This window comes from Taudactylus pleione, unplaced genomic scaffold (assembly GCF_031769625.1).
Source record: "Taudactylus pleione unplaced genomic scaffold, aTauple2 ptg000085l, whole genome shotgun sequence".
Taxonomy (NCBI): Eukaryota; Metazoa; Chordata; class Amphibia; order Anura; family Myobatrachidae; genus Taudactylus; species Taudactylus pleione.
Window position 1 is genome coordinate 6,155,270 of NW_028284487.1, and position 14,119 is coordinate 6,169,388.

The window sequence follows — 14,119 nt, forward strand, 5'->3', positions numbered from 1 at the left end:
TCATCATTCCTGCTAATTAAGCCAACGACTGCAATATCATCAGCAAATGTAATGATTTTCACAGAATCAGAAGTCGACACGCAATCATGGGTAAATAGCGAGTATAATAGAGGGCTGAGAACACAACCCTGGGGAACACCAGTCTTAATCAACACTTCCCCCAACACAGCACCTTCAATTCTAACTACTTGTGGTCTGTCAGTTAAAAATGTAAAATCCAATTACAAATAAACCCACTTAACCCCAAGTCAAACAACTTAGATGTTAGTGAGACGGGAATAACCGTATTAAAAGCAGAACTAAAATCGACAAAAAGTATCCAAACATAAGAATAACTCGCTTCCAAATGAGCGAATATAAAGTGAAGTACTGTAAGTACCGCATCATCAGTGCAACGATTTTTCCTATATGCAAACTGAAAAGGATCAAAATCTGCTGGGAAAGAAGATTGAATATGTCTTAATACCAGCCTTTCAAAGCATTTCATTATCAGTGAAGTTAGTGCAATTGGGCGATAATCATTAAGGCATTTTACTACCCCCTTTTTAGGAACTGGAACAATGTTTGCCATCTTAAAACATTTTGGCACTACACAATTAAAAAGGGACAAATTAAATAAGACCGTTAATATCCAACCTAACTGGTCTGCACATTCTTTGAGGACTTTACCACTAATCCCGTCCGGGCCGGCTGATTTACACAAATCGACCCGACGTAGACATTCAACCACATCATACTCCTCCAACATAAGAGGAGACTCCCCCACCCGGGTAATTTGGGGCATAACGGAAAGACTATTCTCTTGATCAAACCTAGAGTAAAACAGGTTCAAATCTTCAGCTAATAGATTATTATCATTGCTAATCACATCCTTTTTCAATTTACAACCAGTGATATCCTGGATCAACTGCCACAGGCTTCTCAGGTTCTTGTTATAACTTCTAGCTTCAATCTTTGCGGATTAACTAATTTTTGCCCTCCTAATACCTCTCCGCAACTCACTCCTGGCAGATTTCAACATTGCTAGGTCACCGGATTTAAATGCTCTATCACGAGCCTTGAGTAGAGATCGAACCTCCCTGTTCAACCAAGGCTTTACATTGGGAAATATTTTAATGCTTTTCGTTACTGTAACACTGTCCGTACAGCAACTGATGTAACCTAATACCAATGATGCTAGAGAGTCAATATCTATATCGCCATTCTCCCTACTCTCATCAATAAACAAATCCCAATTCATGAATTCCAACATATCCTGTAATCTAATCAGTGCATCCTCCGGCCATATAGTTACCAGACATCTGACTGGTCGCACTCTCCTAGCCAGTGACCTATAAACAGGTATAAGAAACAGGGACATATGATCGGATCTGCCAATGTGGGTGCAAACAACAGTTTCGTAAGCTTACTTAAGGTTTGTATACAGTCACCTGGTCCAAAGCATGAATGCCCCTGGTTGGAGCCGATACATTTTTATATAACTTAGGCAATACTTTCCTCAGGTCAGCTTTATTGAAATCACCTGCTATAATAAAAACTGCCTCAACATACACAGATTGTAGTTTTGCAATTTCCTCATAAAGAATTCCCAGGGCAATTGTCACATTAGCCTGAGGGGGAATATAAACAGCAATGATAATTGCCACCGAAACTTCTCTGGGCAAATAGAAGGGTCTGCATTTCATAGACAAATATTCAATATCCACTGAGCAATAATTACCAATACAGACAGCATCAATACACCAGGTACGCAGGACATACAAACACAGCCCCCCACCCCTGCTCCTCCCTGATGCAGAAGTTCTGTCTGCTCTAAACAGGACTCTAAATGCTTCATATACGAAAGAACCACTTGTAATTCATCCAGTTTGCTAGTCAGGGACTGGACATTTGCTAGAAATAAACTAGGCAAGGGGGGTTTGAGAAAACATAAATTGAGCCTGGCTCTAATACCAGCTCGTCTGTTTGATTCATCCCCATCTCAAGTCTTCCTGCTCAGACCTCGCTACCTGCCCGATATGGTCACTGGCACAAATTTGCATGAATGCCCTCTGCACAGGCATGGGGATAGTACCTCTGCCACTCATAGAGACTCATGTGAGCCCCTCCTGTCCCTAGGGTGGGACCTAATCTGACCCTACAACAGTAGATTGGTGTTGTCGGGGCATACTCGCAGATCTTTAGTATCCTCCATATGTATTATGGAGGGACAGTAGCAGATATCGGAATATCTCCGATATCTGCTGCAGTCCCTCCATTTCCAACAGCAGCCACAACCTCCCATAGGTTTCTACGATGGATGCAATGCTGTCAGATTTACCAAGCACATTCCGAAGCTTGGCTCCCACGGCTAACACCATCTGAGGTGGGCGTTGTGCTGCTGTAGCCTATGTGCTACACAGTGAGAGGGAGTCCGGCACAGGACTGAAAAGACACCCGCAAGGAGGTATTGATTTTGCTGCTGAAACAGGTTACGGCCTCCATGTCAATATCAGACGTAGCTGCAGCAACAGATGACAATGAGGCATGAGGATATCACTGGAAGAATGAACAAATGACAATGAGGTACATAGATACTGAGAAAGTTCCAGCATTTGTCTCCTGCCACAGTCACCATTATGCTGTATGCTATTGTTGCGGCTATTGAGCTAGACGCTAGAGTAGGAACTTTCTTTCCAACGATATACAGTACACAGAACTAACATTGCCAAATTGTCCACCCGGACATCTGACACCTGCACACCAGCTGGCTTATCACCAAGCGTGAAGCAGCTACAAGCTTGGCATCTTGGGGAACTAATTCTAAGCATCCAAAAGGACTCCTAATTAAGAGGTACTAGGAGTCCCAAATTGGATTAATTTCCAGATTGATGATTTCAAGGTATATGTTACCTATTCTGCACAGAAACGTAGCTCTGTCTACTATATGTGCGTTTACCACCAGTTAGCTAAACATGTACAACTTAATGGAGAGCACAATGCTATCTTATTCTTTACAAGGTACAGCCAATTACAACTTCCACTTTTTTATCATGTACTATTTTTATTTTTTACATTTATACTGATATTGTGGTTCTATTTGTATGTCTTTGAAATGCATACACTTCTTATTCTGTGTAAATATTTAATTGAAAACAACAGGTGTTTCTATTGAATTCTCCAGACAGTATTTTCTTTTTAACCTTTAATATTACCAGCTGAATGAAGAAGCTGGATACCAGGTACCAGGAAGCTGAAGGAAGAACCCAAACACAAGGAACAGCAGGAGCCAACAGAATCTAAGCAGCAAGCTAGGGCCGTCATTCAGAGCCGTACGCTCTGAGCAAAGCGCACGCTCTGAATGAGGGCCGTCCTCCATAACTATGGAGCGTCCTCCTGGACGCTCGTATAGCTGTGGGTCACCACCCACAGCCTATACGAGCGTGCAGTTTGATGGCCGCGATGGTCTTGACCATCGCGACCATCGAAACTGCGAGCCGGAGCCTGCGGTTGAGGTTTTCAACCGCATGGCCCAGAGTGATTTTGGCTCTATCAGAGCCAAAATCACTCCCACTGACATCACTAGTGATGTCAGTGGGCCGGCTTCTGACGGTAGGCGTTCCCTTAGGAACGCCCCCATCAGGGAGGCACGCCCCCGGCACGCCCACCAAAGGGGGCGTGCTGTCAATCAACATCGACAGCACGCCCCCTTTGATCAGACACAACGAGCGAAGGAAAGTCCTTCGCTCGTCGCGTCTGGCGCATGCGCACGACGGAGCTCCCTCCGTCGTGCGCATGCTCAGTGCAGAACATCGACCCACTTGCGAGCGGACAGCCGCTCGCGAGTGGGTCTGAATCAGGCCCTAAAACTGAAGCTCTGGCACCATGATAAGTACTTAGCTTACTAATGAGCTTTGTCATCTAAATGAGTCCTTAAAGTGCACCGGAAGTACGGCTCCTGACAGTTTATATGCATGGATGGTCATGTTTGGTCTGTGATGCATGGAATGTGTGATATTACACTTTTTGGCTTAATGAGATAAACTTCCTAATTGACCTAGGTGAATTATTAATCATAAATCATGATGACAAATGACTAATTCAGGAAAGGGAAGTATGCTACAATCTTGCACAATCCTAGTATGATGCAAAATTATGGGAATAAACTTTTGGTCCACGATTCTTCCTTTCTTTGTAAAAACAGATTAGGTTAATGCACAGGTTTTCAAACTCGGTCCTCAGGACCCCAAACAGTGCATGTTTTGCAGGTCTCCTCACATAATTACTAGTGAAATAGTTAGCTGCACCTGCGGAACTTTTAAAACGTGTCATTGAGTAATAAATACACCTGTGCACCTGCTGGGTGACCTGGAAAAAGTGAACTGTGTGGGGTCCTGAGGACCGAGTTTGAGAGCCACTGGGTTAAGGCTTAGAATTGCTCATACTTAAATTCCAGAAAGAGGTGGATACACCCTTAGCAATTGTTTTCCCAGTAATATTCTCTCACAGTTTGTATGTGGTATACATCAATTTGGGATATAGATCCTCATTTATCATACCTCTCAAGGACTGATAATGATTTTAGACAGCCGCCCATTAAATTACCTTGCACTTTGGCATTAGCATTTCCAACTAGAGTTTTAGAACTCACATTAATTTGCTTCAATAACCCATGGCTTCCATTTATGGTTGGATATCACATCATTCTGAATGAATAGGATTGAAATACCAATGACTCTTTGGCCGCCGGTTCAAATCCTGACTACGGCAGCCAGACAGGAGGACATCCCGACGCTGGCTGGTTAGTACCCTAGCCATCCCTTTTCCCCCCCGTAACCCTAACCCTCCCTTAGCGGTGCCTAACCCTAAAACTCCCGGGGGGGTGTCTAACCCTAACCCCCCCTTCCCGAACCCTAACTCTCCCAGGGGTTGCCTAACCCCCCTTTCCCCAAGCCTAACCCTAACCTTTCCCGGGGGTACCTAACCCTGTCCCCCCAGGGGTCCCAAAACCTAACCCCCACCATCCCTGGGCTAAGTAGTAATACTTACCCGGCTCTTGACGATCGGGATGGCGGGGTTTGGGCTTCCAACATCGAGATTAAGATAGGCGTCATTATTTTGATGCCTACCTTAAGTCCTGTGTCGGGCATGCATAGTTGGGATTTAGTCTATTAACTACATCCCATTCTGAGACTGGTAGCATGGACACAGCATCGGTTGAGTTTGACCTCACCATACTCTTGACCCTAGTTTTTGCACAGTGCTTGGTCTTTATCCTAGTTAAAACGTTTACATGCTATGAGATACGTATATGCTTACCCTGCTTACCCAAGCACACAGAGGAAAGAGGTTAATGGCCAGTAGCCATAATATATATAGCAATATAGTTGCTATAATAGATTGCTCCCTTACAAACTCACCGGTATGCAGTCATGAAGTCAACATTGACCAAGTTGACTTTCATAATGTCAACACCAGAATGTCAACAGTTATGATGACAGCATGGTCAAAATGTCATAAGAACAAAAGGTTGCTCACGCCAAGGGCTTCACCATAGAAAGATGGATAAAGTTAATCAGCCAGTAACAGAAGGAGTCTTTCAACCAGACATCTCAAAGTCAATACAGAGAAACGTGGGGACCAGATGCTGCGCACAACCTATTTCCTGAACTCTGTATATTCTAAATATATTCTAAAGTAGTAGAACCCAAAATGATGAGAGGGTACCAACTAAGAAACAAATGTTGCTTTTACTGATAAAAGTTTCACAATAATAGTCACTACAATTGTAATGCAATATAATATGGTGCCTGTAAACCATTGGTTATACACCAACAGATTAAACAAACAAATAAACACAATGGACAATGCTGCAATATGTCAAAATTGTCAGAAGGAAAAGTAAACAAATATAAACAAAAATAAACAAAATATAGACAAATGTAGACAAAATATAAATAGCAAATGTGCCGATCTATTTGTGAATAGGCACTGGTACTGGTCTCAACCTAAGATGCCGCCAACTGAATAGTCAATCTGATAGATGGTTAAAGTATAGTGTTTAGTCAGGGAGATCTAGCGGCGTCCCGCTAGTTCCAAAGGGGTACCTCGGTGGTATGCTGTAAGTCCTGTGGATGTCTGTACGTTGCCCGGGTTATTCTCCGTGTAGTGTGGGGGAGGCTGGCTGTGGCGAGCGCCGGGGATCACTCTGCGTCACGGGCGCCCTGAGTGCGGAGATCACGGACACTGTCCCTGTTGCCAGGGGGCAGGTCCGTGCACGTGCACCAGGTGCCGGACAGGGGAGAGGGGTGCCTACAATGTCTGTGATTTGTCGCTGTATTTGAAGGCTCAAGCAGCAGTACTAGAACAATTCAACTCCCAGAAGAAGACCTGACAGGTCGAAACGCGTTGGAGGAACACTGCAATCCCTATCTAACAGCGTCTCCAGTACCACATTTGCCGTCCAACTGTTTCAGCTTACCACTACCGGAACTTGAATCTACTAGCGAGCAACAGAAGCGCGCCATCACCGCCGACGAAGACCGCCGGGACCGGCAGCTTGGCATCCGGGTAAGTATCCTCTGGTGCAGAGTCGTCCGCGGCCCCCGGCTTGCGCAAGCCAGGACCGTAGGCACCCCTCTCCCCTGTCCGGCACCTGGTGCACGTGCACGGACCTGCCCCCTGGCAACAGGGACAGTGTCCGTGATCTCCGCACTCAGGGCGCCCGTGACGCAGAGTGATCCCCGGCGCTCGCCACAGCCAGCCTCCCCCACACTACACGGAGAATAACCCGGGCAACGTACAGACATCCACAGGACTTACAGCATACCACCGAGGTACCCCTTTGGAACTAGCGGGACGCCGCTAGATCTCCCTGACTAAACACTATACTTTAACCATCTATCAGATTGACTATTCAGTTGGCGGCATCTTAGGTTGAGACCAGTACCAGTGCCTATTCACAAATAGATCGGCACATTTGCTATTTATATTTTGTCTACATTTGTCTATATTTTGTTTATTTTTGTTTATATTTGTTTACTTTTCCTTCTGACAATTTTGACATATTGCAGCATTGTCCATTGTGTTTATTTGTTTGTTTAATCTGTTGGTGTATAACCAATGGTTTACAGGCACCATATTATATTGCATTACAATTGTAGTGACTATTATTGTGAAACTTTTATCAGTAAAAGCAACATTTGTTTCTTAGTTGGTACCCTCTCATCATTTTGGGTTCTACTACTTTAGAATATATTTAGAATATACAGAGTTCAGGAAATAGGTTGTGCGCAGCATCTGGTCCCCACGTTTCTCTGTATTTACCCACTGGATGAGGTCAGGCATCCCCCAGTGCAGCAGCATACCTGTGGCAAGCAGTACCATCTACACCACTTGCGCAGGACCTACAATCTCTCAAGAAAGATCTCAAAGTCAATGCCATTGTGAACTAGAAAAAGGTGTTTCCACTGCTACTGAAACCATCGGCTAGTAAATGTTCTCATGGGGTGTATTGATTGAAGAAATCAAGTATATGTGAAAAGAAAAGACTATATAGTGTACACTGTTTTATAAGGTAGAGGGTCGGTGAGATGTAATACACTCACCCTCTGATGGTGGTGGGTAGGTGTTGGACAGACTCACACTGTTGTCCTGTGGTGATTGTACAGGTCACAAAGTAGATTGTGTCCTACAGTAGTTCTACCCGATACCTAGAAATGGAAAACTATATAGTGTGCACAGGATTTAAAATCAGTCATTTTATCAAGTGTAGAACTCACCCTTTATTCCATTCGGTTTGGACAATCTGCACCTTTGTCCTAGGGTGGTTGCAATGGCAAGGGAGTGTCGTTAGGATGCTCTTTAAATTTCAGCTGACCCAAGAGGAGGATACATAATTGCTGACATAGGGCCTGATTCAGAACCCGGACTAACCAGCAATATTGGATGCAAGTGGACAATGGTTTTTCATCTGTACATGTGCAGGAGATGCACTGCGCATGTGTAGATTTGGTCCTGCAGACGTCGAGTGAGTGACAGGCCGCAGCTGTTTAGGGACAGGGAAGGGGACGTTTCACAAAACATTTGTGAGGCATGCTGAAGTCAGTGTCTGCATCGTCAGACTCACTGGCCTTGGCAGCTGTACATTCTGAACAACCTTAAGGTTACTCAGAATGTCCGATGTTCCACTGATGGTCACAATGGTGATCCAATGCTGTGCCTTCGGACACATGCAGCAGATCTGAGAAGGCACAGGTGGGGTCTCAATTCAAAAGACGACACCTGCATCATTTACATATCTTCTCTGATTGGCTGCACCGATCACTCCTGCATCCATCTCTGAATCAGGCCCATAGTGTGTACCACTTATACAGGTTGCTTTGGTTTTGGTATAACAATAGCACTCACCTTTGTATATGCACTCTGGACATTCATTTCCTAGCCCCAAGTCCATCGTTTTTTAGAAGCACAGATAAATGAAAATCCAAGATATATGCATGTATCATATATTAAATAAAATAAAATTCTGACAGAATATATGCTTTTCTTTAATGCAAAAATATATTTATTATAAAAAGTAAAACAAAAAGTCTGGCCAGGAAAAAAATATTATTTACAGTATATAACGATGCAGAACATCCAATAACCAGTAAAAGTCGACATTGTAATTATGTTGACATTTCATCAGTGTTAACATGCTGAATGTCTGCATAACAACCATGTCAGCTCCCTTATGTTGACATTAAGAATGTAATATATCGAAACCCAACTTATCTACCTAATTCACTGTAAGGTACCTCTTAAATAGCACATAACAAATTCACATAGAGATCCTTCTATCTTTACATATTTACAGATGAATTATACTGTATGTTGACTCAAATGTTCTTGCCACAATTTATTTCTTCTAAAACTTTACCAAATAGAAAAAGTATCACAGAAAGGAAGCTCAACCCCCTTTACGCAGCAGTTGTCACCATTTAAAAATTGAAAGAATGGCAACATGATATTGCACCCTATACTCAGAATCATATATTAGACCAAATATAACCAAAGTAAAAACAATCTAATGCAGGAAACGTTATTCTCGGCAATAAGAAATTCTGTACTGCCCAGATATATTAAAAGTCACATCCAGGGACTGTCCCTGTGATGCATAAAGTGATTGCTAATGTGATTACTTTACTTTGTGCTGCAGGACCCCTGGTGGCTTACTGCACATACACAGTCATTAGGCCACAAATGCACAAGTGACTATTTCCAGGGCCAGGCTTGGTAAATTCCACAATGCAGCAGCCCCCATAGAAACTAGTGAGGACTGCTGTTATGATCAGAAACAGAGGAACCCCTGTAATACATCCTGGAGATGCTCTAATTTTGCAGGTATCCACCGAAAATGGATGTTTTCAGATAATTTTGTTCTAAATTTGCTTAATAAATTTCCACCTAAAACTTTGTCTTGATAAAATGTCTGCAAAGCCATCCACATATTACAGGCAGATTTTTTCCTGTGGATAATGAAATATACATGCTGCTCTACAGCTAAACCTATGGTCCCCATGACTTTATCTACATCATCTGGGTTAGTGTGCTCCTTGGGGTCACAGGTAACCTTCCACAGTTTTTATGGCTTAACTTCATCTCCAGAGAAAACTTCCATGTGGTGTAGTTTTCTGAGCCTGTTCGTTTAATGAAGCTCATACTAGCCCCTGTACTGTACATTTTTCCTTTGTATGAATAAAGGGCTTTTTCTGTTACTCACAGCTTTCTTTTATTCCATGTTGCTGTAGCTGCTTGGGGCCATAACCTATTGACAGAACTTATGATGTGTGATGGAGGTAAGACCACATGGTAGATAACCATGTTGGGTGGTTTATTTTCCGGCAGAAAATAGGGTGCAGGTAACTGGGTTAATTGGTATGCAGCAGGTACACAATGCAGCCATACAGCATGCATGTCCAGGTGCAGCCAGAAATGTGTTGGTTTCATGTATGTGGTGTGCAGTGTAGTGTAGCACTCACCTGTATATACACATCCAACGGTGGCATTTGCTTATGTAATATACACTGTAGGTTGAGGATGGAGCAGAGAAGATGTGCGGAGAAGCCGAGCATGCACTTTAGTGCATTTCAGGACCGGGGATTTTAGGTTGCGTTGGCTGTGACGCGGCTCCAGCATTACAGAGCTGGAAGCATCATGGATGGGATACAGCGTGCACTCCATGTCCAACATCACCACTGATATAGTCACTGTTTCTATATCTGGTTTAGTAGCTGTGTTACTGGAAGAAGGTGCAGACCTTCAAAAAGCTTTCCTCCTTCCCTGCATTGTAATGCTGGGTACACACTGAGATATATCGGCTGTCCCATTGAACGTGCGATAACTCTATTGGTGTGCACAACAGATATATCCAGTGGAGAATTTTACCTATGGGCTGTGAGGCTGCAGCACCCCCAGTAAAATCCTCTATTGCACTGAGCCAGTGCAGTCCAAGACTGCATGGGCTACACTGTGACTGGAGGTGCTTCGTATTGAAAGCGCCACCAGCCAGTCACACACAGGACAGGCAACCCCAGGGGGAGGTGTCTCCTCCCCCTGGGATGCCAGTCTGGGCTGCCATAAGCAGGGAGCGGCTTCCAGTGGAAGCCGCTGCTCTGCCTTTCAGGCAGCTCTACAGGGATTTTCAGGGCTGCTAGCAATGCAGCCCCGATAAGCTGGTCGTGTTATGCGCATGTGTGGCACTACCGCCGCTCATGTGCAAGTCTCAGTGCCTGACATTCATTGTGCAGGCGTCGGGACCAGAAGCAGCGGCAGCCCCCCTAAGGCAAGAGGGCAGGAGCCGCAGCTGGATATATCTGTGAATAACGTAATTCGGATCAGGCTTGCAAGCACAGCCGATGCCAATATATCTGAAAGATATATCAGTCATCTACTGGTGTGTGCGGGCGACCTGCTGATCGCCCATACACTTGCTTCAGGGACCCAGTAGTGATTGATATTTCAATTGGACAGGCAATTTAAATGCCTGCCCAGTTCTGGCCGGCCCATTAACCTAGTGTGTACCCAGCTTAAGAAAGTTGCTAGAGAAGAGGGATCTGATGTACTGCTAGTAATTGCAGCTGACTCTAGATCAGATAAGTGCTGCAGATGCTCCAATAAGGAGCCTCCCGTAATTACAGTACATGAGGGTTATTTACTTACATTGTTGAAAGGTGAAAATTTGTACTAGTACCATAGAAAATGCAGACAATTTATTTTATTAACTAATCTGCACTAGATGGATGAATGCAACTTACCAATTGGCTAATGTGGATTTTGTGGAGATTTGCAGCATTGAGCAATATTAGTAAATAAATAACCCCCCTGAGTGTGACTGACCTCTCCTTTCCAGCAGACATTCCTTATACAACCAAGTAGAGGGTTGCAGAAGCATTGCACAGAAAATGGAGTATACAGGAAATTGACCCTTATCTGTCTACCAGTCTCGGGGTAACACGGGTTTTCATGTTTACAGGCTATACATTATAATTTGACCTGGCATAAAGCAATCTAGTTACATCCAGTGATCCTTATTTGGTAAGATTAGTTGTTTTTCCTTATAAATTGCTAGAATATACTGTATATCTTACATTATAACAGAGATCTGTAAACATTTTATTTGATATAGTGTAGTACAGTCACACAGCCTGCAAGTGTAGCTTCTGTCTATGGAAAGTGCTTCATTGGTAATTAGACCTGAAAATAGTATAGCAACAGGATCGGTTTCAGGCTAAGCAGAGAAAGATAAATGAATATACATCTTCATAATAATGTATTCTTTAACTAAACATCTGCAAAGTTTGCTCCTGGAACTGCAAATGTACAGCAACTAAGAGGAACAGATCAAATACATGTAGTAAAGTTCATTAAGTGGAAATAATGTTTCCTAGAATTTGTCTTTGCAGTATCATTATGAGCACTCCATATTCAAAGCCAAATGTGTGCAAAATAGTATAAAAATAATAATAATACTAATAACAGTAATAGTATTGTCTCTGTTCGAGCGCTGACCATGTGATATAGATGGAGTCTTTATTCCAGTTCTTGGTTGAAATTTGTGGTCTATGACAGGGTTAGAAGAAAAGGTAAAGTACTCATAGCGAAGGCCCATTTTATATAAACAGTATGAAACTTGCTATGTGTTGGTAGCTTGATCTTAAGAATATATTTCCTGATGAATATGAAGATCTCATTACCAGTATGGCTTAGTGACAACGTTCCTCTGTACAAGTTGAACTGGATTCAGTGGATTCTTATACACTTATGTGAAGTCTACACAATGGTCAATCTCTCAAAATGTTTTGTACAGTACATATTATTATTTACAACTCCTAATAGTAACCTGGAGTCATGTAGCATATGGAAGCATTAACACATTTCTACATCCAGGGGCGTATCTAGTTATTTAAAGGCCCCATGGCAAAAGTTTGTAAGGGTCCCTATGTACCACCCATTGGTGAAAAATGTATATAACACATGTAACTTAGAGAAGGAAGATGGGTCCCCCCTCCGCTCTGTGCCCCATGGCAGCTGGACCCCTTGCATCTTTGGTAGTTCCGCCCATATCTACATCTAGAGTCTCTGGAAAAGAAAGTCTTGCAAGGTCAAAGATTGCTGGCCAGTTCCTGTGTATTGGTCTGTTCTGTAGAGTCCTTCTCTGCTAGATGTTGGTAACAAAAGAAGAAGCTGGATCCAGTCTCCCTGAGCCGAGCTTTTATCTCCTGTGGCAAAGCATTGGAGGGCAGCACTTGCAGATTCCCACCACAGTGAAGGAATATGGAGTACCCCTCTGGGTCAGCGGGCTTGAATTTGAGGGCGCAGAGACGGGTAAGGTCAGCCACAGTTTGTGTTGGCTTTAGAAGGATGGTCTTGGTAGTGCAGCCATTGACTGGATCTTGATGGGCAACACGTAGAAAGTTCTGGAATTATAAGATAATGTTGAAAAGAGACCATCTAATCTTACATATTTCTCATGTACCAATAGGTCAGCATTTACAATCCATCATCCTTATTATCTGATTTTACTTCTCATCTTGCAATCCCTCACTTTTGTCGTTATCTGTTCCACTCAACATTCCACTAAACATGTTCCTTTTCCCTAAATATCCCAACACAACTTAATACCAATCTACCATGTCTCTCATTGAGTTATCATTCATTGGGCAATTGAATTGGCCATAAGTCCCCCTGCAATGGAAGTAAGTGCGGCTACATGCGGCCCCTGAACTAGCGGATTTTTCCTTGTACAAAAATTCAGGAGTTCCGGGGTGAGATCAGGCCGCAAGTGGGGCGAGTTGAGGTGCTGTTGGTGACGTTAGCACGCTGTTACAATGGAAACTCACCCCCCCTCGCGGGTAATGTACCCCTTCTATAGCAAAGTTAAATGCTCTTATTTCTCCAGTTTCTGTGTCTTCCATGCATTTGTCCTTTGTTTGTCAGCCATAACCAGCATATATATCGTATCTATCACACTCTGAGGCACATTCAGAAGTGGACGCTAAAACGATGCGATCACATGTTTGGACACAACTCTATGGGGCAGCACAAAAAAATCAATGAGTCAGGGGCTACCGTGATTGCTGCACATACTTACTCATAGGACGAGCTGGCTATTCCCCAATCGACCTCCATATGACCAAAATCTTAACTATCCATTATCCTGGGTGTGGAGCTGAACTGCATGTCCCATGATGCACAGTGAGATCTATTCGTATACTTGCCTACTTTTAAATTCTCCTCTCCAGGAGAAGCACAGAGAGGAAATGCAGCTTTGGGGGCGGGGTTGCCTGTTTAAATTTTGTATCATTTTATCCCCGTCCCTTCCCTACGGACCGGCGATTCCCTGTATATTGGTCCCCATGCTTCCCACTTCATAGGTTCACCCTCTCTTCCAGGGAGTGGGGGACTACCGAAAAATTCAGGAGTCTCCCACACCTTCTGGAAGAGTAGGTAAGTATATATGCCTAATCGCACCCTCATTTTTTATTTCCTCATTTTTGTAACCTCCATCTCCATTTCCCTTTTTTCCTATTTGTTATGTTTAGTTTTGTGGTGTAGTATACGTCTCTCAGATCATTATACATCACGACTTACCTTGTCT

General features: G+C 43.5%; 1 protein-coding gene across 1 annotated transcript in view; it reads right to left on the reverse strand.

Annotated features, from left to right (window-relative positions):
- Positions 1 to 8,577: 8,577 nt before the first annotated feature.
- RIN1 (Ras and Rab interactor 1) overlaps positions 8,578 to 14,119 on the reverse strand; it is a 40,434-nt gene continuing 34,892 nt past the window's right edge. Inside the window, exon 11 of the mRNA XM_088468328.1 lies at positions 8,578 to 12,938. Coding sequence (XP_088324454.1) covers positions 12,624 to 12,938 — 315 coding nt within the window. The 3' untranslated portion in view covers positions 8,578 to 12,623. The remainder of the gene's footprint in view (positions 12,939 to 14,119) is intronic.